Source organism: Brienomyrus brachyistius, chromosome 15, assembly GCF_023856365.1.
Source record: "Brienomyrus brachyistius isolate T26 chromosome 15, BBRACH_0.4, whole genome shotgun sequence".
In the NCBI taxonomy this organism is placed as follows: domain Eukaryota; kingdom Metazoa; phylum Chordata; class Actinopteri; order Osteoglossiformes; family Mormyridae; genus Brienomyrus; species Brienomyrus brachyistius.
In genome coordinates this window covers 15091644-15116044 of record NC_064547.1, presented here as the reverse complement: position 1 = coordinate 15116044, position 24401 = coordinate 15091644, and the positions used below count along the sequence as shown (strand labels likewise).

Sequence of the window (24401 nt, the reverse complement as noted above, 5' to 3'; positions counted from 1 at the left end):
CCTACAAAAAACTACAACTACCACAGTACGCTGCGGGTCACGTGATTCCGAATGCTGCCTTGTACGTAACGTCGGCGGTATTTTCCAAGCGTCCCTTCGCTCGTACACAAATTGTGCTGCGAAGGAAACATGGCGGCGATCATGCAGTTGGTGGTGGAGCACGGTGAGATAGCTGAGCTGCCCAGAGCCACCCGGGATAAATTAGAGAAGATTCTCTGCGAGAAGCAATCCGAGATAGACTCTCTTAAATCGCGCCATGAGCGATTCAAGGTGGACAGTGGTAAGCTTCGTCGGAAATGGCAGCCTTTTAACCACTGCGCAGTTAAGGAAATTGTGGAGAAGTGATCAGGATAACAGCCTCAGTAGGCAGATGAGCATTCATTCGTAGGTCAGATAAGTTAGTCTTGGTTTGCTTTAACGGAACTCCGCTATTGACATAATTCGCATTTGTTAAGCAGTAGCTTTTGGCTAAGTTTGTGGTTACATGAGTGACAGCTGCAGTAACGCTAAATAATAATGTAATAAAGTGCCGGTAATACCAATATCACCCCCGACTCCAAGTTGTATATATTTTGTCTTAACTTTGTGGAGCTTGATTAGATTGAAAATGTCACGTCAGCTTTATATAACGCACAGGACAAACCACGCAACTTAATAATAGGAATCACGTCCCATCTCATGAACCCAGGTCTTGCCATAAGACATTTTTGTCCCTGCTGATTAGAATTCTGCTCGGCTTGTATTCTTCTGCATAACTAGCTAGTCACCCTGGCCTTGACTGTCATATTGATTGATTTTATGTTGAGTCAAAGTCTAGATGGAACTCACTTGTGGTTCTGTTATGCCGATATGGTTATCAATTGTTTTTCCTCATCTGTTAATTAAAATCTTATGTGAAATCCTAAGAGCAACAAAACTTTGAAGCTGAGAGGCATCTGGCTCAGTCTCGGGATCAGCTCTTGTCCCAAACCCAGGAGAATCACAAGCTCAAAGAAGATCTCGCCAAGATAAGTAAGTCCACTTGTCAGATTGTCCAGGTTTGGTTTACTCATTTTTTTAACATAAGTTGAAATAATAAACACTTTTGCATTTTCAGATGAAAATATGAGGATTCTAAGGGATAAAGAAAAAGAAAGTGAATCTCTGCAAGAGAAACTGTCACTACAAGAGGTTAGTGCTTTGGATTTCGAATGTTTAATGTGGAAACCACATGCTAAACTGTGTGGCGTGAAAAAAAAGGTACTAGTATTAAATATGTAGATAAACTGAGTTTTTGTTTATGTGTTTTTGACTCCGTTTTAGTCCGAATTCGTGAAAACGAAGTGTGGGCTTGAATCTGAAAAACAAGAACTCGTTCGAATGCTTGAGAAGAGATGCCAGGAAGTGGAACACCTTGGTGGTATGTGTGTCTCCTTGCAGCATCACACCAGAAGTCTAACCATTTTCAGAGAGGAAAAACTGGCTGTCCTTAAGTACCAGCGCAAACTGCCCTTATTGAGGTTTTTATGGTTTGTGGAAACCATTTGCAGTGTGTGTTTTTTAACTCTTATAGAGGATTTGAAAAGGGTGAGTGACAAATTTGCAGAGACCAATTCAACAAAGATGGAGCTCCAGTTGAAGCTGGATGAGCTTCAGTCGTCTGAGGTTTCCTTCAAGGTTAGTTTAACGTTCTCCCCGAGGTTCAGTCCTGGGTTCTCGCTTCTGTAGTTGTTTCCTTTACCATTCACGACGATGCTCACTGAACCAAATGGTTTTGGTTCTCGGTTCAGTACAGGGAGAAGAGAATGGAACAGGAGAAAGAGCTTCTGTTGAGCCAAAACTCGTGGCTGAACACCGAGCTGAAGGAAAAACGTGAGGAACTGCTCTCTCTATCCCGGGGGAAGGGCAGCGAGATCCTTGAACTGAAGTGTAACCTGGAAAGCAAGGAAGACGAGGTAACTCTCTCAAGAGAATTTTGAATGTTTTTAAACATTAGTCCCCAATAGAATTTTGTTTTTATTTTTATTTTATTGTACTTTTTATCCTCTACAGGTCATCAAGCTTCAAAGCCAAGTGACTGCCCTGAAAACATCAAGGGAGAACTTGCAGAAGCAAGCAGAGGACTTGATTAGCAAGCTGAAAGACGTAAGTGGCTACCTAGCTGTGACGGTCTTGAAACAGGTGTCAGGCTTTTGGTCTAGACCGTGCCCCTCTTCCTTAGGAGAAAGAGAAACAGGCGTCGATGGAGGAGAAATTTCGGAACGAACTGAACGCACAGATTAAGCTCTGCGACTTGTACAAGGTAATAGGAGTGTTTCTGGTGTGCCGTATGCCGCCTGCCATGTTATTTTAGGAACGGCTGGAAGCTGGTTAAGGTCCCATTGTGACTCTTCTGCTGTGTGGTGCCAATGTCCCTCCAGAGCGCAGCAGCAGACTCTGAATTAAAGAGTGACGAGCTCAGCCAAGCCATTAAGGAGCTGCAGAGGCTCCTGTTGGAGGCAGGGGATGGTAGGTGGTGTTTGAAGGGAGCTTAAGAGAGCACTGTCCTTAGGGTGGGGTCATTGGGTTATGGTGAGTGTGTGTGTGAGTGATGTGAGGGGTGGGGACACATCATACTAGAACATTTTTACATGCTTGATTGTGTTTTGGTTCATTGTCGTGGCTTTTTAAATGACACGTTTTTAATCAGGACATGTTTTACTTCCTAATTGGACACATTTATTAATACCATAGGATGCATCCTGAATGTAGCTGAAGTGTTTACTGGTTTCACCCCTGGACACAGCTAACAAAGGTGTGGAGGCAAGGCTGCTGGAAATGGGGAAGTCTAAAGATAAGCTGGAGGCTGAACTGAAGGAAAAGATCCAGGGTTTGCAGAAAGAGCTGGAAAACGCCAATGATTTACTGTCTGACCCCAAGTGTGCAGGTGCGACATTTGTCAGGATCTGCTCCTTCGTATGTATGTACTGTAATGAACATCGGTGAGTAAGAGGAGTGGCTCATATGATGATCTATCCCCGGACATTGATTTGTACGTCCAGGAACAGCATCACTCACAGAACAGCTGACCACGATGTCCCCGACTGCGGCACTGGTCTCAAAGATGATTAAGCCCGGCATGAAAATAACAGAGGTATGGAAATCGCTTTATTAGCTCGTATCATTACATGAGTGTCCGGTTGACTTGAAGTCACGATTTGAGCCCCGTATCTTCTGCCTTGAAGGTGTACAGCGCTTACATGGAGACTCACGAGCAGCTGCAGCTGGAGCGCATGGAAAACAAGAGGGTGAACCAGTACCTGGACGAGATCCTGAAGGAGGTGGAGGCCAAGGTGCCCATGCTGAAGCGCCAGCGCGATGAACACGAGCGAGTTCAGAAGTCCGTGACCAGCTTATCTTCTAGGCTGGAGCAGGCCATGAAGGTGAGGTCTGGTCGCGTGGAGTGAGAATGTCACGCAATCATTCGTAAATGACTGAATATTGAGCATGGCTTGGCGTTTCAGGAAATCCATCGTCTGCAGAAAGAGCGGGATGAGGCCAGCAAGCACTCCTCCGTTTTGGAAAGGGACAATCAGAGGGTTGAACTGCAGCTCACTGACTTGTCACAGCAGGTCAGTAATTAAGGAATAAGTATTTGTTAGGAATTAACCTCAAATTCGGTTGCAAAAAACACTCTGGTTTCTCATTGCAGGTCCGTGTGCTGCTGATTGAGCTGGAGGAAGCACGCGGGAATCACGTCGTGCACAATGATGAGGACGCCGGCTCCACCGACGTCAGCAGCACCTCGGAGGTCATCTCCCAGCACCTGGTGACATTCCGCAGCGTCGAGGAGCTTCAGCAGCAGAACCAGCGTCTTCTGGTGGCGCTCAGGGAGTTGGGAGAAGCGAAGGAGCAGGAGGAGGTGGAAACGACCTCTTCGAGGTAGGTTCTCCTGAAGTTTTGGTTTAGATAAGCCACAGGGTCCTTCGAATGACCAACTGCATATTTCTGCTAAATAGTTGTCCTTCCAGATACACCAATTTTTCGACGACTTAGTGCCGTTAATTAGCATTTTTTTCAACCGTGAAAAATGTCCAAAACTTAATGCTCTCGATCCATCTGTACAGATACATCTGTGTGTACAGTACTACATGCAGAAGCATAATTTAGATGGTTGTATATTATGTAAAAAGGTATACGTAGGAAATGAAGCAATTTGACATAGTGTACAGTACTATTTGTTTAGAAATTGGTGTTAGACTTATGTTACTGTTCAGGCTACAAGACTTTTGAGTTAAGGTCAGTAGTACCAAAGTCTTATTTGCGAATTTTCATGTTCATGGGGACTGTCCGTCCCTAAGTCTCATGCATGTGAAGGGATGACTTTAAAGGGTTACTTTAAGGCAGTGGTCATCCAACATTTTAATTCTGGTGGATCACTTTCCCTCGTTTGGCTAATTTTGGCACCTATGTGCTCTACCATAGTATAGGCCAAGCCCTGGAAGATCCTTCAGTGAGTGTTGAGGCTCTTTTAGTAGCCGTGTACGATCCTCGTTCAGCTGATGGTGCTTCCCGCAGGGTGGCGGAGCTCGAGGTTAATCTGGAGAAGGCGCAGCGCGAGCTGGTCGACCTGCAGGAGCAGCGCCGCCACCAAATGCAGCTGGTGGAGTCCATCGTCCGGCAGCGGGACACGTACCGGGTCCTTCTGACCCAGACCACGGGGGTCAGCTTCCCAGTCCAGGGTGAGTATGACGCCCAGTGTGTTTGGCTGGGGCACTCGGTTCTTGCGCCATTTTGGCACCAGGATGCAGTGGTTCTATATATTTTCGAACTCCTGGTGACAAATTCGGGTTTTGGAGTTGAGCTGATCTAGGTCGCTGAAATAATCTGCGTTAGAGGTAAGGTTGGATATTGCCAATTAGTCCATTATACAATACCACCGTCAATATTCAACACACCAAGATTAACAGTTTAATATTGAAATATTAGAATAAAAAATATTGGAACTAAAACATAAAACATACCAAATTTAAGTACCAGACAAAACCAGCCTATAAATACCAAGGATGAGTCTGTATTTTGAATGAAATTATTGTGCACATCAAACTCCCCATTACATAAAGTATGCATTTCTGTGTGCATCCGTTTAAAGTACATTTCTGCTTTTAAAACTGCCGAAGGCAGGGCACATAGAATGACATTTGTCTGTAACATTTGAGAGGTAGACACCACACTGCATTTTTGTGTTACAGTGCACTTGGCAACAAAAACGCCATATTTTTATGCCGCACATTTTAAAAGGTTTATAATGGATAATATTCAACTCTGCTGGTGTCAAATGGTACTGCAGTAAATTAATTGATATTTCGCTATGAAATTAAAGTTAATTATGAATTTGAGCAGGTATTGTGTATGATTCTGCTTCCAGAAACCGCCGCCACCGAGTCGCTGTCTCTGACCTCCGCGCCCCGACGCTTGCCAGCGGTGACTCCCACCATGGCCACGCCCCTGCAGGCCGCCGGGGGCGGGGCTGAGTCCTCAGAGCTTGCAGAGGCCAGAGCTGCTCTTAAACAGGTGATGCTGCTTGTCTCCGGCATGGGTGAATTGGGTTAATGGGGAGTCGTGGAAGAAAAGGATCAAAGTTAAGAATATATTGTATTTTTTTTTTTGGTTCCTGGAACTAAATTAGGATGTTATAATAAGCATATTAAACATTCTAATGGGGGCAAAAGGTGAAGGTGAGAATGTAGGAGTACAGTGTAAGCCTGGCTTGTTTGAGATTTAACCTGAAAGTACCTTGTCGTCTTGATTGTATCACAATCTGCTCTGCTTTCAATGTAAGGATTAGATTCTCGTGCTTTTGCGTGGGAGGGTTAATGGAATGGTGACGACTGCAAACGTTTCCGTGTAGCTGCAAGAAGCATTTAACACGTACAAGAACGAGAAGGCTGAGGGCGAGAGGCTCCTTGGAGGTCAGACTGAGAAGCTGCTGGAGCAGGTGTCTGAACTGCGCTCCCAGAACGCCAAGACATCCACCCAGCTGGAGTTCGCCTCCAAGCGGTAGGTCGTTCCGGGGATTTGCTGGCCCGCTTCCGACACAAAGGTGTGGAGGACTTTAAGTATGTATTACAACCCAAACGCCGGTAGATCCGGTACTCGTTGGGAAAAATCTCCACGCTCTTTGGTTGACAGGCTCATCGCGAGGTCACTAGGGTGGCAGAATTGACGTCACAGTTGCCTTTTTAATATGGTCACGATTGAAGTCATCCAGAGTGCCTTTGATATGATACCGACTGTAAATTTGTATTGTAAATGTATCTTTTATAGGTCATTGTTTTTAATGTTCGATATTCAGCTTAAGGGTGACCACTGTGAATTAGCAGAATAAACTGTGAAACGTGTGCATCATGGTTAGGTATGTTGGCGGTTTGTGTTTTCCACATCTACTTCAGGTATGAGATGCTGCAGGACAATGTGGATGGGTACCGGCGTGAGATCGCCTCGCTGCGGGATACCAACCAGAAGGTGACCTCTGCCAACCAGAAACACGAGCAGGTCATTCATACATTGACTGAGGACTTGAGGGAGGCCAAAGAGAAGCTGACTGTGGCCGATGTGAGTATTTTTGGTTTCGGTGGCACCTTAATTGCAGCAGGACAAGAAATTCTCTAGAATTTACACACAAGTTTAATATTATAGCAGAGGCTGCCGTTGAGACCTTTTTTGTTTTCGTCGATATTGATTTATTTGTTGATGAACTTACCATACTTGTACGCCACCATATTCTTGAACTCTGCCAGATCTATTTCTCTCCCCCCCCCCCCCAAATTTTCCATAGAACCGTCATGAGGACCTCAAGAAGGAGAGAGACACATTAAAGATGGTGGAGGCACAGTTGTGTCGGGAGAAGGAGTCCATGCTGGCCGAGCAGCGTGGACAAAATCTGCTTCTGACCAACCTGCAGTCCATCCAAGTAAATGCATCTTAATTTAAAATCTTGAACTGAAGGAAAACAGCCTCCCGTTCTGCTTCCATGATCCCGTTACTCCTTATGAAAGGCAACTCTGGAAAAGGCAGACTTGGAGACCAGGCAGCGGCTCAACAACCAGATCGAGAAGCAGGAGCGAGAGATCACCCAGCTGCAAAAGAAGCTGGAGCACGAGGTGGAGCAGCGCCACCTGCTGGCTCGCAACCAAGATGTAAGCAGCCCTGCTTTAGATAGGCCTCTGACTCCTATGCATACCCAGGCCTTTTGTCTCACACTTGTATGATCTCGGTGTTAACAGCTGCAGCTGATGGATGCAAGGAAGCAGCTGGAGGTGCAGACTGCCATGCACCAGAAGACCAAGGAGCAGCTGAGAAACGCCGAGCAGGAGATCAGCACTGTTCGTGAGCAGCTCTGCAGTGTCGAGAAGCGGGAAATCTCCATCCTCTCACCGGGAAGCCACAAAGGTGAGCAGAACGTGCCACTGGAGATGTTTTCTAGAACCTGGACTATTCCTGGATAATTGAAGTAAAGTTGAGCAACTTTTGTTTCATTTTGGCCAAAAACTGCTGAACTATGTCAGAAACCTCAGCAGTAGTTCAACCAATTTTTATCAGCAATCAAGTGGAATTTGTAAATCTTGTCTTCTCCCAGGGCTACTGGTGCCCAATCGTGATGTGGAGGAACTTCAGAGGCAGCACCAGCAGGCAGAGGAGCGGGCTAAGGATCTAGAGGAACGCCTGAACACCACTAATGCCAACATGGAGCAGTATAGGGCCATGATCCTCAGTCTGGAAGAGGCGCTTGATAAAGAGAAGCAGGTGAGTTTGTGTCTACAATTCTGCTTCAGTTTGTTCAAGTGTAGAGTGATGTAGGTTTTGTTTGGACCTGTAGTTGACCTTGTCTACGCACAGATCTAAATTTCCTTGCGTTGTTTTTGAAAGGTCACTCAGCAGGCCAGTTCTACCATCGAGATCCGCTTGAAAGAGTCTGGGGAGTACCAGAGGCGGCTGGAAGAGAAGCTGGAACAGGCCGAGAAGGAGAAGCAGAACCTGCTGGAGGAAAAGAGGAAAGCGACCGGGGGCATGGAGGAGCAGGTAGGTTCTCCAGGCTAATCACCACAATCATAAGCCTGATCTGTACTTCACTTGTCTGTATACCGTTATAGTCCACATGCAGCGTGTTATGTAATCAGCGCCATCTAGTGTCTGTACAGATGATCTGCATGCAGTGCAGACTTGTTTGAGCATTGAATGTTTACTCCAGATGTTGGTAGTGCATTACTAACTGTTTCCAGTAGGTGGAATCTGCTGGTCTGGTGGAATATCATTGCTGTAAACATGCGTGATCGCAAGCGTACATGAACATGGACAACTGTGACCCATCACCACGAAATGACTCTTAACAGTAGTTTAACAGAAGATTGGGACCCTCTTCTTATAGATCTGTGTTCATTTCAGTGGCAGAAACTGCTATGCAACTGTTCTTATCCTTCTGTTAGATGGTTGAGCTAAGGAGAGATCTGAGCAAACTTCAGGTGGAGCTCCAGGAAGCCGTACAGAGGGCAGCCCTGTTAGAAACCCACCAGCAGCAGGCCGTTGAGGACAGCCAGCAGCAGGTATAGCTGGAGCTCTGGCAGCTGGGTCCAGAGAACCCTCAACGCAAACCACATTTGTCACAGACAGGAAAGCGTGTCTTCAGAAAGGAAAGCTTACAGACATTTTCCACTCTGACGTTCGTTGTTGTTGTTGTAGGCTAAACTCGCTGCAGAGGCTCAGGAAAAATACGAGCAGGAGATGATTCTGCACGCGGCAGATGTGGAAGCCCTCCAGGCTGTGAAGAACCAGGCCCGGCAGCTTTCCCAGATGCGCGAGCAGCTGGAGGAGAAGGCACTTAAGGCTAGCACACAGCTGCTCGAGGCTCGTGTGTCTTGGGAGGAACAAGAAAAAATACTCAAGGTGACTAGTCCGGGATTCTTTGATTCCTTCTTCATTGGGTGGTTGCTTTATGTAGCTCTACCTTTTCTCTTCTCTTACCTCACTTTTATTCCCACGTCCACAGGAGGAGGTATCCAATCTGACGTCTCGTACAGAAGATTTGCAGAAGCAGAACGATCTGCTTCACGAGCAGATTGAGAACCTGAGCAGCAAGTTGGCTGCCTCTGTCAAGCAGGCCGCCCAGGGGAGTCTGCTTGACCTCTCCCTGACTGAAGAGGGCAAGTCCCAGGACCAAATTCTCGAGATTTTGAGGTGAATCGCTTGGTCCCTCTTGAATCATTGATCTCTTCTCCAGACATTGCTATGAATGCTAGTTATACAACCACATGTCACCAAACAGTCACTGAATGTCAGTGCTTCTTGGCTGAAGGTTTGTACGAAGAGAGAAGGAGATTGCCGAAGCCAGATTTGAAGTTTCTCAGGTGGACAGCTTGCGCCACAGACAGAGGGTGGAGCACCTGGAGAGGGAGCTGAAGGAGGTGCAGGATAGCCTACATGCAGAGCGTGCTAAAGTTCAGGTGAGGAGCCCGCCAATGTGGTCTGATTGTGGAGCTCAGTATTTCCGTAATCTTGAGTTTGCTTTTGTATGTATGCGCGCTGCACTTAGGATCCCTTTGATGCAGTATCAGTATTTAAATTTTACAGGCCTCGTGTTGTGTGTTCCTCAACAGGTAACTTTGAAAACCTTGGCGCAGCATGATGAGTTGATGAAAAAGACGGAGACCATGAACGTCCTTGTGGACACCAACAAGATGCTAAGGGAGGAGAAGGAGAAGCTTGATCAAGATCTTCAGCGGGCACTTGACAAGGTGCCTCCATCAATATGTTCATGTTGTGATTAATGTCTGAAGCGCTTCATTGTACATGATTCTTTCATGCTGTGAAAAGATAGTGGTACAAGCAAAACAATCTTCTTTAATATTCCTAACGGTTGTCATTTATTCAGTTTTTTTTTTTATGATTTACAGGTGCACACACTAGAGGCACAGATCGTGCCCCTGAAGGAGTCTAACGCAGAGTTAAGTGAGAAGAGTGGCGTCTTGCAGTCTGAGAAGAAACTTCTGGAGATGGACATCAAGCGCTGGAAGGCTCGGACACAGGTGACCCAGGTCTCCCTGCAGACCCACCTGGTAATTATATCTGCCAAAGGTAATGGTTGTGTTTACGCTGGTTTTAGGAGCTGATAAGCCAGCAGAAGGACGCTGATCCTGAGGAGTACAAGAAGTTGAACGCTGAGAAGGAAGCTCACCTGAAACGCATCCAGCAGCTGTTGGAAGACTCAAGCAGGCTGAAGACTGAAATCAACAGGTGGGGCTGTGTTGGGAGATGTGGTTCTTCTGATCCTGCGTTTACATTCTGTGTTTTTGGGGGGGATCCGTGTTTTGACGGCTTTCTCTCCAAACAGGGTCAATGCATCCATAACCGCCATGCAGAGCCAGGTGCAAAACCTGCAGGACAATTTAGGCAAGGTGACTGTGGAGAGGGATGAGTTAAGGAAGCGTCTGGATGCTAAAGACCTCGAAATGCAAGAGAAGGTCAAGACCATAGTGCAAGTGAAGAAGATCGGCAGGCGATATAAAACCCAGTACGAGGAGCTCAAGGTCCAACACGACCAGGTAACATGGGCGGCTCTCTCTTCCTTTACCTGTCGTTTTTGTGTCACTCTATGAATAATTCGCTTGTGTTCTGGTCAGCTGGTTGCCGAGGCAGCTACCCAGCCAATGCTGGAGCCAGAGACTGAGCAGGCCTCGGTCCAGGAGATCCAGACCTTGAAAGAAACCGTCAGTCAAGCGGAAACTAAAACCAAGGAGCTTGAGGGCCAAGTGGAGAACCTGCAGAAGGTAAGGGAATGTTTAGATGAGATCCAGGTGGCTCATGCCTTAGTAAGGGAGCCAAGGTAGGCTTTGGATATATTCTACCATGGGTATTACTCTTTGTAGTATGGTGTAATGAGTTTATTACCTTGCCCCCAAGCATTACTGTGTGGTTGTTAACACACAAGTTCAGGTTACGGTCTTACACAGGCTCAGCAGTCCATGGTGTAACCCAGTCATTTGTTCTAGGTGGCAGGTGAACGAGAGGCAGAGGCGCGGAGCTTCCAGGAGCAGGTGAGCAAGCTGCAGCCTGATCTGGTCCGCCTCAGGCAGGAGCTGCAGGAGCGTGCCACCCAGGAGGAGCAGCTGCGGCAGCAGATGGCGGAGAAGGAGGAGAAGACCAAGAAGGTCATCCTGGGGGCCAAGCAGAAGATCAGCCAGCTCGTAGGCGAGTAACAGCCCCTGTGAAGTGTGCCAACTCCCCACCCCCTGCCGCCTCTCGTTAGTGCTGGTTGCTGAAAGGAGGGGAGTCTGTTTTTGATACAGGTGCCAAGGAGCAGCTGTTGAAGGAGATGGAGGAGCTGAAGCTGCAGAGGGAAGAGCTGGAGGTACGTTTGGGGGCACTGAAATCCCAGTACGAGGGCCGCCTTTGCCGGCAGGAGCGGGAGCTGAGGGAGCTGCGAGGCCAGCAGGAGCGGCACGGCGAGCCGAGGGACGAGAACCCGGAGCAGGGCTCCAGCAAGGTATCGTGGGTAGTGATCCTGGAATGAGTCCATTCCGTTTGATGGTCTCCATTACATGACACCAATGTCTCCTTTTCCCTTAAGGCCCAGGAGCAGCAGAGGCCAGCCGATAGGGGAAGGTAGCAAGTTTTGAATTGCACGAAGCCATCATGAATCTTGTTGCTTTGGAAACTAGCATGTAATGATTGGCGCTTTTCTGCACCATAGCGCCAACGTTTCGGAGCCTCCCACGGCAAACATTAAGCCGACGCCCCTAGTGGCCACCCCCAGCAAGCCCCCACCCATCCCTGGAAACAAGTCCACCCCCAGGGCTAGCATCCGGCCCATGATCACTCCGGCTACCGTGCCAACCCCGACTCCGACGGCCACCGTCATGCCCACCACTCAGGTGGACACGCAGGAAGGTGATTCCTTTAGACCCAATGACGGAGAAATCCATAGCCTCATTCTTCAGACTGCTTTCAGCTAGTACAGACCATGTACAATATTTTTGAACTAGACCTGAGTATTTTTAGACCTAACTGCTATTTTCGGATGCTGTGAAAGGTTTGATAAGATCTGTATGCTAACGTTAATTCTGAGCTGTTGCATTAACGCCCGGCCCGGGTTTCTGACTTCAGCAGCACAGCCGTCCGAGGGTCCAGTGGAGCACGTCACTGTCTTCGGCAGCGCCAGCGGGTCTGTGCGCTCCACCAGCCCCAACGTCCAGAACACACTGCCGCAGCCCCTCTTAAGCATGCAGCCACAGCAGCAGATTCAGCAGACCCCTCAGACGCAGGCCACCGCCTTCGTCCAGCCCACACAGCAGACCCTGGTTTCCCTGGAGGTCGTCGCTCAAGAACCAGCTTCATCCACGGTGGAGGCGATGGCCGGTCCCTCGGTGGAGAGGCCCTCCACCTCCACTATGGTCTTCGGTACAGGTGTGCCGCCTGATTCCTTTGATTTGTCTTCTCATTTGGAACTTAGCAAGCAGTTTTGAGTTGAGTCTAACCCTGCCTTAGCTGTGCAGTTTAACTGTATGTGATGGTCTTCGTAGGCTCCGGTGTGGAGCTCACGTAAATGAGCGCATTCTTCAGTTTCAGCCACGCCGGGCAGCACCATCCCCAAGAGGGTACGTGAGGAGGATCTGGAGGGAGCTTCTGACGGCACTGACACCAGGCAGGAGGAAACGATGGAGCTCCCCACCCCTAAGAAGCCCCGGATCATCCAGAGAGTGGGCCCTGAAGTGAGAACCGCACCCCACATGTCAGATCATGAAAGACCTTGGCAGGACCAAAGCAGATGGAAGAATGGGAATTATAGAACTTGCTACACTAAGAGCTCTAGGGTAGGAATTCAGTAACTTAAGTAATTTGAGGTTTTTTTTGCATTTCCCAGGAAGAAGTACTGATAGATGAAGGCATGGTGGATGAAGTTGAGGTTCCGATGGAGAATCGTGAGGCTTCGGATGCTGGCCAGGTAAGGCTTGCTCAGGCGTGACCTCCAGCTGCAAGGTCATGGCGCCCAGTGTTTTGGAATAGCCCTGAGTCCCGCATATCCGTCTGGGCTTGGCTGCAGGTACCTACGGAGGTGGAGTACCCCATGCTGGAGGACGGGGACGAGCAGGACGGTGGCTGTTCACAGGCCGTCCCCGTGGACCAACCCACAGAGGCTCAGGTCTGCCCACAGGACCCAGTGGAAGAACAGCATGATGTCATTGTCATCGTCTCGGACACTGACAGTGAGGAGGACGAGGAGGAAGAGGAAGAGGAGGAAGAGGAACAGCAGGTAAAAAAAAAACAGGTTTTTTTTTTTTTTTTAACAAAACGCGTTTAATGAATGAGGTATTTTCGCCTTTAGAGATTATATTCTGAACCATTGTTTGTAGGACTATGAGGAGGAGGAGGAGGAGGATGATGAGGATGATGATGAAGACGATGACGACGATGACGACGATGGGACTGGCATGGGTGATGGTGGAGAAGAGAGCAATGGAGAGAGCGGCAGCGGGGGGGGGTGCGGTGAGCCGTACCAGGGAGACGATCTGGAGGTGAGCTGCCAAACTCCGCCCCAATACCCTCCCAGCTTTCCATGTTCGCTGGCATGTTGGTGGTTCCATACACACACATACTGTCACAGACTTTGCTGGGAACGGCAATAAAAAAAGAGAACTGGACTGAGTCACCAACGGTGGGCGGTAGTGAGACGCTGCGTAAATGCCGTCATTGTCCTGGAGGAACAGTTTGCTTTTATTGTTTAAATGCTGAAAGCACAGGGCGTGGTCTCCTCCCTGAAAGCTCACAGGGCGTGGTCTCCTGCCTGAAAGCTCACAGGGCGTGGTCTCCTGCCTGAAAGCTCACAGGGCGTGGTCTCCTGCCTGAAAGCTCACAGGGCGTGGTCTCCTGCCTGAAAGCTCACAGGGCGTGGTCTCCTGCCTGAAAGCTCACAGGGCGTGGTCTCCTGCCTGAAAGCTCTCAGGGCGTGGTCTCCTGCCTGAAAGCTCACACTCCATCACAGATGTGACTTGTTTGGGGATTTTTCTGCGTGGAGTGGTGATTCTGTTTATGAATTGCGTGGTCCAGGGGACTGAGACCAATGACCCCGGCATGGAGAACGAGGAGATCCTGGGGGCTGGGGACTCCATCCAAAGGCTGCCCGAGACCCAGATGTCCAGTGGTGATTTTAAACAGTTTGTTTTTCCTGGTGCTGCTGATGGGTGTGGGTTTGTGGGTGTAGGGGCTTAGATGAAGTCCAGTTTTTCCTGGTCTGATTGATTTTTTTTTTTCTCTCATAACATGAATTAAATTTTACCGCGTCCTGCATCCCAGGAGAAGGAAGCAACAGCAACATGGAGCCCTTTCCTATGGAGTCCCAGCCAGAGCAGCAGCTGAATGTTGACCGGCAGGTGCCCCGCCCACCTCGGTCGCCACGGAGACCATCTCACACCCTGCCCCCCCGACTCAATATCCAGGTCCCCCTTGCCCAGGAACTTGGGCCACCCCCGCAGGTGTGTGTGCATTTATCTAGTATCGTACAGCCTTTCTCACCCGTGCGTTTGGGCGTTGGCCCGTGTGGGCGTCTGTTCCCCATGTTCTGAATGCCAGCGCTCCTCTCTCCTCTCTCCTTCAGCGCATTCCCATTAGACGTCAGTTCCCTGGGGGGCGAGGGACACAGGGCGTCCCTCCGGTCAGCAGCAACGCGGTGAGCTGCCCATCCGTGTGTATTGGGAGAACAGGGGGAGTCCAAGCCCACCCCTCTGTCTTAAGGCTTCCCGTCTGCTTTGCGCACGTGTAGCAGCCCTGCTTCAATGAGGAGGACCGGATGGTTCCCAGCACCCCCACGCTGATGCTCCCTCGCCGCAGTGACAGCTTCGCAGAGGCCATCCAGTGAGTGAATTCGCCGGGCCGACGTGAGCGCTGTCCTGTCCTGTGCATGTTGCGGCATCCTTGGACTCCCGGGTCAGCGCTCTTCCCTGATCCTGCTATTGCTCGTCAGCAGCTCTCCTCAGGTGGCCGGTGTTCCCCGGTTCCGGTTCGGTCCGCCCGAAGACATGGCCCAGGCTGGCTCGGACCTGGGACAGCTAGCTTCACAAGGAGGTATGTTATTGCCTGGAAAGGCTGGTCGGTAGAAACCAAGTCCGGAAAACCATCACAGTGATTGTGTCGATTAGTCACGTGTCAGCAGCTGGTCACCCTTCCTTTCTCAGGCCTAGGAATGTATGATAGTCCCCTCTTCATGGGGGAACATGAGGAGTCGGGGGGCCGCAGCGTGCCCACCACCCCGCTACAGGTGGCAGCGCCAGGTCAGTGCACCTGTTCACTTTGCAGTTAAAACCAAACGGAGGTATAACTTTTGAAGTACAAATGGTACTTTGCTGGCCCTTTATTTTGGTCCCTTTTCTGCCGTGTGACTGCGGTTATTTAAATAACACGCACGTACGTTTTGTCTGTCAGTGACAATTTTCACAGAGACCAGTCCCTCCGACGGGTCGGAGCATGCCTCCCAGTCTGTTCCCATGGCGAGCACGTCCACGGTGGTTCCCCGGGCCCATGGGATGCCCAGCCCGAGGGATGACGTGGACGAGGCGCTCCTAGAGACGGAGAGTGACGGGTAGGACGATGACTTGCGGCTCCTGTGCTGAACGGCAGCAGGTTTTTCCGTCATGCGGTGAAAAGGCCCGACGTGGCGGGGGGGGGTCGGTCTGCAGCATGCAGCCCGCAGAAGGTGAAGCTGGTTTTCAGCAATTGAGATTCACATAATCTGACCAAAAACACCCAGACTTGGGAGGGACACAGTGAAGCTTAAAATAACTTTATAAAAGGTTGCAACACTGTTCCAGACTGTTTTAATAATCATTTAATAGTCATATTTACAGTACTATATAAACTTTTATGTGAGCAATATGTAGTGTTTTTCCAAATTTTCTTTAGCAGATGAATCTTTATCCTTATGCCACAAAACCAAGGCCACTGGAAATTTTTGTTGGCGCCGTTTGTTGCCGTTATGCGACATCACAATTGGACAATAACAATTACAAAGTAGTGTGGTGCTGACAGGAGACCCTGGTCAGTACAGACAGCATCCATCGTGCGTTGAGAGCGGAAATGTGTTGCCCGAGCTCATAAAGGTTCACGGCAAAGTTTGGGACCTTTTGGTAAAGCAAGGTTTCCCATGAAGTAGGTTGCCCAGCAGTTTTTGAAATCCTTTTGGGTTTATGGAATGTATGTTTGAGACGAGCGTAGCCAGTAGAGATGGATGGTAGAGTCACATTTTGAGTGGATGCTGCTCCGTCGGCGGCGTCGTTTACCATCGGTGTCGGTAAGCTTATTCCAGGTATATCCAACACATGTAATTCTTTTGAAATTGCACATGAACATACCGAATGGCTACTTGCAAATCTCCTTCATGGCTGTATACACCAAATCATTATGACTGCACCCATGTAAAGTGAATAATCTTGGCTGAAAATGTTGTGTGTCAAGTTCTGGGATGTATTAGACAGTAAGCTGACATTCAGTCCTCGGAGAAAAATGCGAATGGTACAAACTTACCCTTACTGACATTTAACAGGAGAAGAGCTTGTATCAGTGCAGCCCTTCCAGACGCCATCTTGGATATCTCACACTATATCCCATCATGTCCACATGCTTCCAGAATAAATCTACCATGACCAAACTGTTAAATTGCTTGGACTCTAATTTAGTTTAAGCGTACCTGAGGCTACACTGTGCTCTTTTGGACAGAACCGGTGCTCAGTCTAGCATGGAAGCCGAGAGACAGACAGAGATGGAAGGACTGGCCCAGCCGTCAGGCAGCGGCAGCCTCTCGTCCAGCAGTCAGGAGCCGCCCTCCAGCTCCTCAGGTCGGTCGAGGGGAACTGAGCCAGCCGACTCTGCTGGAACAAGCTGCACTGCTTCTAATTTGGATCTATACTCCCTTTGTGTAACTTCAAATACACTCTTCATTATGAAATTTTAATGGGAAATGACTGCAGCTTCCCAGTACCACCCAGGACTGGAGCTTGGGCAGCATGTAACAGCAGAGTCACTGTTATTCAGAGGATCTTTATGGGAATTGGGAGTTCTGGCAGGGCGCTGTGCTGCATGTCTGCTAAACCCGACCCTGCCCATCCCCACAGACCCAAGGGGCAGCAGGAGCAGCAGGAGCCAGACCAAACCCTGGAGAGCCCCCCCTGGTCGCCAGCTGCAGCGCTGGAGAGAGCAGAGGGGCAGAGGCTTCCGGAGAGGTGAGCAAAGAGGCAGCTTCAGGTTCCACATTTTAATCAAAAATGGAAAAAAGTTACAACTCGTACATCAGAGGACAGCAGCAAACTGCACAAATCCACCTCAGTTTCTTTTATACATTTTTTAACTTCTGGTTTTGGTCATTTACTTGCATATATAATCTGTCTTCAGGTGTAATGGGAATAAGGGGTCGATTCGCCAGGTGAAGCCGGAAATGGATCTAGCCATGCTGCCATTGCCCGAGGCGTGCTGTTCATAATATACTGAAATCTTGTTTTTGCTTTAGCTGTGTGTTTTATTGTACTCTTAAGGGTTTCGGAATAATCCCTGCAAAGCAATGTTGTGTTTTTATTAAAAAATTAAAAAGTTTAGAATTTCAGTCTGTTCATTTTTGTCTTTTCGGCAAGGACATTCAGGGACAGTTGAACCAGCTCTTTGCAGAGTTCTCCTGAGGTTGTGAAGGCTCTGGTGAGGCCAAGGCTGGTTGATCGCCATCGACCTTGATGTTGTAATATTTTGCTGGAGAAGACAAGAAAATGTGTTACCTTTTGATGATTTGTTAAACTGGTCAGATGGGTAATACAAGCAAGAAATCCGGGGGATGGATAAACCTCTACCGAGTGACCTTTCCCAGTGAAAACACAAAGTGAATGTAGACTTAACACAGGACGCTTTCATGGCATCGCGGCCGACAAACGATGGGTGTTTCTTTAGTGACAGAATTACTAGACAGTTGGATCTCTGAGTGGGTGAGCTGACTTCCTATGAATGGCGTCAGCGAGCCCCTCTAACGTAGTGTGTCTGAGCACCAGAAGGCCCGTGTGCGTCAATATGTCAATTTAATAATAAAAGGAAAACCTGGGCTCCTTCCAAAGTTCACAAAAGAGCACTTACTCTTTGAAAAGATGTAGTGGTGATAGCCGTTTGGTTTCCTGGGAGTGGGTACAGAGATGGCAGATGTCACCAGAGTAGGGAATCCCTTCCATGTTATTTTAATCTCCCTCTCAAGGCCATCTTCTGTAGAAACGAAAGAATCAGACGATAATCGAACGAAACTTTTTTGTCTATCCAACAATGGGCATGGATGAATAAACCCTAAACGACTTCATTCCAGCGATGTTACTTCAGTTTTCTTTTCCTTTGTCACTTGGACATGTGTGATGCGTTTCTGTGGTTTCATGGACACTATGTAGGTTCTGACGTGTTCAGTCACATGAATATCACGTTATACATTTGTCAAACGTTAACTTTAAAACCAAGAAATGAGGTCCGCCCTTACCTGCTTGTCGGGCATGTCTGCTCCTGACAGTGACTACCATGTACCTGGGTCTCTGGCCACAGGTTGGGCTTGTCCCATATTTAAAGCCGTATCTCTGTAGCAGGCCTCCTAGATGAAAACCACAGGAGGTAAAACAACATTGAGGCCAGTAGTAACTGGATTGCATTTATATAATGCATTTTCCACTCCTACAAGCACTCAAAGCACTTTACAATTCATGCCTGACATTCAGCCATCCACACACCAGAGGCTCCCACACAAGGCATCAACCAGCTCTCCAGGAGCAATTTGGTCTTGCTCAAATCTTGCTCAAGGACACTACAATGGGATCAGGACTTGAACCTGCAACCCTCTAGTTGCCAAATGGTAGCATTACCTGCTGCGCCACCAACACCCCATGAGCAGTTTGAGCAGCGATGACAAATTACCTTGTTTGAAGAAAAACACAGACTCTGATCGCCGCCCGTATTCCGGTACGGTCAAGGCAGCGGTGATCTTGCCAGCCAGTCCACTGAAGCCCGTGGAGATTGTTTGAGGGTAACCAGGGTCCATGACGTCATTTTCAAACCTCCAGTAATTGTTTCCCTGTGAAGCACGGATAGTGTATATAGATCAAAGTAGTTTGCGTTTATTGTTCTGCTATAGCTTCTGTTAAAACTTACAACCATTGACAAATCGTAGTTATTTCTACAATGGTTGTATGGGAAACTGTAAATGTACCTTGAAGAAGTAAGTCTTTCCTTGACAGTTACAGCGGGTGAAGACCGTGTCTATGGGAGATGGGATGCCCCAGACCTCTCTGATACTACGGGCAGGACCCGGTACCCTGTTGTCATCCAGCATCCAAAAGTAGTGACCTGGAAAAAAAAAAGTGTAGACCACGTCAAAACACATCAATGACTGCAAATACCCTATGATCAGTATTAGTCTATTTTCCAGTAGAACAGTTCAAACTAAAAGTGAATACTGGTGGATGAAAACTGGAGAAATGACTGCGATATGTTACCCACCACGGAAAACGGCGATTGTCCCATTGCGGAGAGTTGTGAGCCCGCTGATGGGCTGTCCGTCGCAAAGGTCGGTGCCATTACTGTTGTCTGAAAATGAACCAAATCAGGAACAAGGTACCATCAGGAGGAAGACGCTTAACTGACTGCAGATGAGCTAACACTCCACCTTTTAACAGGCAATGTCAGAATTTGATGTAATTAAACTAAATAATCTAATGATGCAAGCCACAGGAAATGATGATAGGGAGAGGATTTTACCTGCCAGGTGCTCGGAGTCGGTGGGATCGTCTGTTTTTGGGGCCTCTGTGCCGATTGTCTGCATTTCAGGTTTGCTAGGCTTCCCAGTGAAGGCTACTGGGTCCACAGCCACAGTACTGGGGTCCCCAGAGTCTCCTCTTCCATCCTGATGCTCAACATCAGCTGTGGCTGGCTGGTCAGCAGCAGGACGTTCGGGCCGAGGGGTGCTGGCATCCACAGAGAGTACAGGTTCTGTCTGAGATTCCACTTCGGCGGGTGGGGTTTCCGTGGGGGAGGTGTCATTAGATTCGTCACTCGAAATGTTCACCGTGTCCGGTGACGCATTAGGAACTGAGCTTCCCGGAGTAGTGGGCTGTTGGGGTGTGGGAGATGCTTTCTCATTTGAAGGCGTGGTCTCGGGGTTGTGTGTATCATCTGAGCTCAAGGGAGCTAGATTTCCATCTTTAGAAGAGATGGAGTCTGGATTATGTAAACTCTCCATCTGTGATAATGTTCCATTTGCAGGATCCTCAGAGTTTGTTTCATCTAACTTCTGATCAGCTGGCGCTGTTCCTGCTACAGATTTTTCAGAAGATGGAGTGTCCGACCCCCGCGTGTCCGATCTCTGCGTATCTGCGTCCGTAGGTTTTTCTGTGAACACAAAGCTCCCTGACCCAAGAGCAGGATCAGGAGTTACCTCCTCTATGCCCTCAGGGACCTGACCTGAGGGCTCAGCGCTGGGGGAGTTCTCACCTCCCCCAGAGCTCATATTGACATCAGGGTCATTCTCTTTAGTGAACGTTTCAGGATCAGAGGGTTCATCAGCAGGGGCCGCTGTGGAGGGGAAGAAAACACAAAATCAACATTTTTAACCATAAAGTACATGGAATGTAACTTTCCAAGAGTCAAAATATCCATGCTTAATATTGGGAAGTACAGGGCTTCCGTGGGTAGTGCTGTTCTCTGAGGGTTCTAATGCCATGTCTGCTCTGCTTCCATGTTCTCCCAGTGTTTGTGTGGGTTCCCTGTAGGTACTTTGGTGTCTTCCCATAATCCAAGACATGCAGTTAAGATGACTGGTGCCTGTAAATTAGCTAGGGAGAATTTGTCGGGTATCCTGCAGTGGACTGGCAATCTGTGTCCAGGGTGCTGGGAGGAAGCAAAAAGGAGGACCAGCTGGGGGGCCTCGAGGACTGGGCTGAGGAACGCTGACCTGTGCTGTCTGGGACACGCTTCTGCTGGTAAGTGGTTGGTGGATGGGTTAGTATTGCCATGTGCTCAAAGTTTTATATTCAGTCATCCGACTTCCAACCACTTATGGCATTGATAAAATTCTTCGAAGCTGATGTTTGTCGGCTGGGGGGGTAACACTGTTTTCTCGCATGTTGGTTTATGTAACGTAATATTTCCATGCATAAGTAAGTGGCCAGTTACAAGCATATCAACGTATTGGGTACCTGTGGTCCGGGCTGCTGGGTTGCCTGTTGCGGAGATGGCAGTCACACCTCTGTCACTGGAAAGCGTAGTTGTTTCTGGAGAACTTGCAGACTGATGTTCCTGCAAGGATCCATCCCCGTCCCTTGGAACTGAGCCCGAGTCCACGCCGGAGGCATCCTGAAGGTACTGCTCAGAGCTCTGGGGGACAGCCGTGCTCTCGAGCGTCAAATCCGTCCTGGGGGTGTTCGGCTTTGGGGGCTCGTAGCCTTCATCATTCTTTGGACTGGGAGTGGATCCGGCGTCGGCAGATTCCACTGCATGATCGCATAAAGTAACTCTGATTACTGGCCCTTCTCCAACGGGCCAGAAACATGGAACGTGTCTCTTCCATTAATATAAGTTAATATGGATAAACAGTGGACTAATTAATATGGACGGGCGAATTAATAATACTGGATGCATTTTTTTAATTATTATTATAATCATGCCAGAAGTGAGCATGCACGACTTACTAGAACACAGGACTCACCTTTACCGCAGTTCCCCACATAATCAGGGCAGCACTGGTTATATTGCGTACACTTAGCATCACAATGGCACTGTCTGCCTCGCTTGAAGGACTCTCCACATCGCCCTTTACACGAGTCTCCTGCAAATCAAACCTATTCTCTAAGTTTCATATATTTATATTCCTTATGCTTCTATTTGCCATATATTTATTTACGATATATTTTCATCTTCAATAGGCCACGGAAACCTACACCCACTGCAAACATAACTTTCAAGTATATAACTGTACACTGTTTTTAAAATGATTATTCCCAGTACCAGCTCCCAAGTGAACCCGAAAGACAAAGGTGGCTGAACCTGTTTTTGCTGATCGTGATGTTTCTCATCCTCCTCCGAGAATAACTCTGTTCTACGATGCATGCAGGTATTGATAAGATTCCGGTCTACTACCAAAAGCGCCACACAGGAACACACATAAGCCGCATAGCGTTTTATGCGGTCATTAGGACACGATACTATCCGTGTTATAGCTATGAGATGTGTTCAGGCGGCTGAGCATTCCTGTACAAATAAACAGCAAAAGAATGCCTTACCCGTGGTGCACGAAGACTCATAATCCCCGCAGCATTCACTGTGAACGACGCAGCTGTAGTCGCAATGGCAGCGATTGCCGCGATGGTACGATTCTCCGCATCGGTTTCTGCAGCTCACTGTTAAGGGAACGACATGAACTCACCATAAAACTTCAGTTGAGCAACCAGTAAGGCTTCCGAACAAGGGTCTGTTTGTGTTTCGACTATGTAAACAGTAATTGGCGTCTGAACTGCTCCATACAGCAGAGTTATATTGCCAGAATTGTATATTGCACTTTGATCTGGTGAAACAAACCGCACTTACGTTGTCCGGTACATAATGGAAGAAGGTACATCAACACCAGTGGTATAAAAGTGTGGGCCATTGCTCTGATAGGTCTACTGTAAGGTAAAGACAGTAAAAGAATATTTTTAAATTACATTCAATATAGTAACCGTTACTTCGCATTATTCTTTATAATGTAATAATCATATTCATAAATTAACATTCATATTCATATGTTGTACTAAATCAGTTTTAAACAAAGGTAAATTAAGAAATCTTACTTCTTGTCAAGTGGGCTGTGAATCTAAATGTTCTTTGGCGGTAATTTATATAGTGAGGGCTGGATTTTTTTTTTTCAGTCTGGGCTGGTTCCTCTAATTAAATGATCCTACGCCATAACCGAAGGCAAAAAAGAAAGGGGGACGTAGACTTCCTGTTTTTACTCACCAAAACTATCAGGAATACCCGGGGGAGCAGCAACATTATCTGCGCGGAGAGTGCGGGGTAACAGCACGCGCCGACTGCCAGATATTGAATGTTCCTCAGATCGGGTCATTTTTACACACAACAATTCAATTCATATTAACGCCGAATTTAAACAATCTGTTTGGAATTTAACATTTGGCCACGTTGTTTATTTTAATTTAGATGAATTTGAGAATTGCTTTAAAAAAATTATACGTCTGTGCCAATAATTTACCAAGACATATTACACTGTCAGATGAATTGATCGAAATTGTCAAAATTAAATTCTGACGTAATATTTCTCTCACACCGGTCGGTTATTCAGTTTAATTTCCTAAGGGCAGGGATTCCTGCAAGTGGGTGTTCCAGAGGGGAAGCACACTTTGTGCCCATTTTTGTGCGATGAATGTTAATAAAGCTCTTTGTGACTGACTTCAAATAATTCATCTAAAGCGCAAATATTTTGGAACGTGGAATAAAATATGAATGCCGTAGAAAGCATAATTTGTAACACTCATCTCCAGTCATATGTTAATAATCCGCCCGGGAGAATTATGTGATGTCTGCTATCCTCTATTCCACTTAGAGAAATAAACTCTTTCAGGCGCTGCCTGCATAATGACGTCATGGCTCCTATGAGGTGTCGAGGCAGACCTTAGCATTTCATGTCTGATAAAAAGCATATGGAGGAAAAGCCCTGGAAGATATTTGGTGACTTACTATTTATAAACTTGTTTTACTGAAGTAATGTCTCTGAAAACAAATGCTGGCCTATTGCTAAGAGTCCGTCCTCAGTAAAATAGCTGTGAACTTCTAACAGTCTGGAACATTTGTTCAGACAGAGACTAGTTTAAAATGTAAAAATGAAGGTCAAAATATTTCCTTCTATACTCAAAAGAAAAGTATTGCAATATTTATGAAGTAAACAGAAACACTGATATTCAAGGAACCCCATTCCTCCGCTTTCTGATGTTTTTTTATAACGGAGCACAGACAGTCCTAAAATGAGATTATTTAAATAATTTCTGAAATGACCTATATTGTGTAACATGGTGTAAAAAAATGAACTTAAATCATGAACACCAGAAAGAAAAAAAGAAAGTAGACAGTAATCACGAATCACGCCCAGATATTAATGGCAGCTGTAACAGTTTAAAACAGAAATCGGAATCCCTTTTATATGAACAATAAAAGACGTACGTGTTAATCACAACTATATCTCCACCAACTTATCCTGACTAGACAATATGCATCTGTGAAAATTCGTAATAAATCAGTTTTCTGTGCCTGCTTGGGCGGAGAGGTGTGACTGTCAGTTTGATTGTAATATAGTATAATAGACTGTTACAGATTGAAAAGAGGATACGACATATTTAGAGGCAAAG

General features: G+C 47.5%; 2 protein-coding genes across 7 annotated transcripts; one reads left to right on the top strand and one right to left on the bottom strand.

The window, feature by feature from the left end:
* Positions 1–76: 76 nt before the first annotated feature.
* tprb (translocated promoter region b, nuclear basket protein) lies at positions 77–17594 on the top strand. Of its 6 annotated transcripts, none has more exons than XM_048976082.1 (51): positions 77–280; positions 907–1011; positions 1097–1170; positions 1303–1399; positions 1553–1656; positions 1770–1934; positions 2032–2124; positions 2201–2281; positions 2400–2487; positions 2765–2905; positions 3021–3112; positions 3204–3401; positions 3483–3590; positions 3671–3900; positions 4537–4700; positions 5387–5532; positions 5870–6018; positions 6411–6573; positions 6797–6931; positions 7017–7157; positions 7245–7410; positions 7598–7764; positions 7888–8040; positions 8445–8561; positions 8698–8901; positions 9005–9192; positions 9311–9458; positions 9612–9749; positions 9909–10040; positions 10118–10248; positions 10346–10556; positions 10635–10781; positions 11004–11202; positions 11301–11497; positions 11582–11616; positions 11705–11901; positions 12121–12417; positions 12574–12722; positions 12875–12955; positions 13055–13264; positions 13365–13526; positions 14059–14152; positions 14305–14483; positions 14606–14677; positions 14771–14862; positions 14975–15072; positions 15183–15278; positions 15430–15586; positions 16720–16838; positions 17115–17222; positions 17392–17594. In XM_048976082.1, exons 1-51 carry the CDS (start codon positions 130–132, stop codon positions 17424–17426), a joined length of 7104 nt encoding a protein of 2367 aa, XP_048832039.1. In that variant the 5' UTR covers positions 77–129; the 3' UTR covers positions 17427–17594. The 6 variants fall into 6 exon arrangements, with proteins under 6 accessions (XP_048832039.1, XP_048832036.1, XP_048832038.1 ...); XM_048976079.1 differs by having other exon boundaries at positions 14972–15072; XM_048976081.1 differs by having other exon boundaries at positions 12118–12417; positions 14774–14862.
* Positions 17240–22686, bottom strand: prg4b (proteoglycan 4b). The gene is made up of 11 exons (XM_048976086.1): positions 22591–22686; positions 22287–22403; positions 21713–21832; positions 21204–21497; positions 19768–20580; positions 19510–19596; positions 19220–19356; positions 18928–19084; positions 18500–18607; positions 18115–18237; positions 17240–17739 (listed from the first exon to the last, which is right to left on the bottom strand). Exons 1-11 carry the CDS (start codon positions 22649–22651, stop codon positions 17633–17635), a joined length of 2124 nt encoding a protein of 707 aa, XP_048832043.1. The 5' UTR covers positions 22652–22686; the 3' UTR covers positions 17240–17632.
* Between the last annotated feature and the right edge of the window lie 1715 nt (positions 22687–24401).

Coding starts and splice junctions, on each gene's coding strand:
- prg4b (XM_048976086.1), bottom strand. CDS start 22,651: ATGGCCCACACTTTTATACCACTGGTGTTGATGTACCTTCTTCCATTA. Junction 19,357..19,509: donor GACAATCGCCGTTTTCCGTG/GTGGGTAACATA, acceptor TTTTTTTTCCAG/GTCACTACTTTTGGATGCTG. Junction 18,608..18,927: donor TGTGTTTTTCTTCAAACAAG/GTAATTTGTCAT, acceptor GTTTTCATCTAG/GAGGCCTGCTACAGAGATAC.
- tprb (XM_048976077.1), top strand. CDS start 130: ATGGCGGCGATCATGCAGTTGGTGGTGGAGCACGGTGAGATAGCTGAG. Junction 4,701..5,386: donor GGTCAGCTTCCCAGTCCAGG/GTGAGTATGACG, acceptor TTCTGCTTCCAG/AAACCGCCGCCACCGAGTCG. Junction 13,527..14,058: donor ACCAGGGAGACGATCTGGAG/GTGAGCTGCCAA, acceptor TGCGTGGTCCAG/GGGACTGAGACCAATGACCC.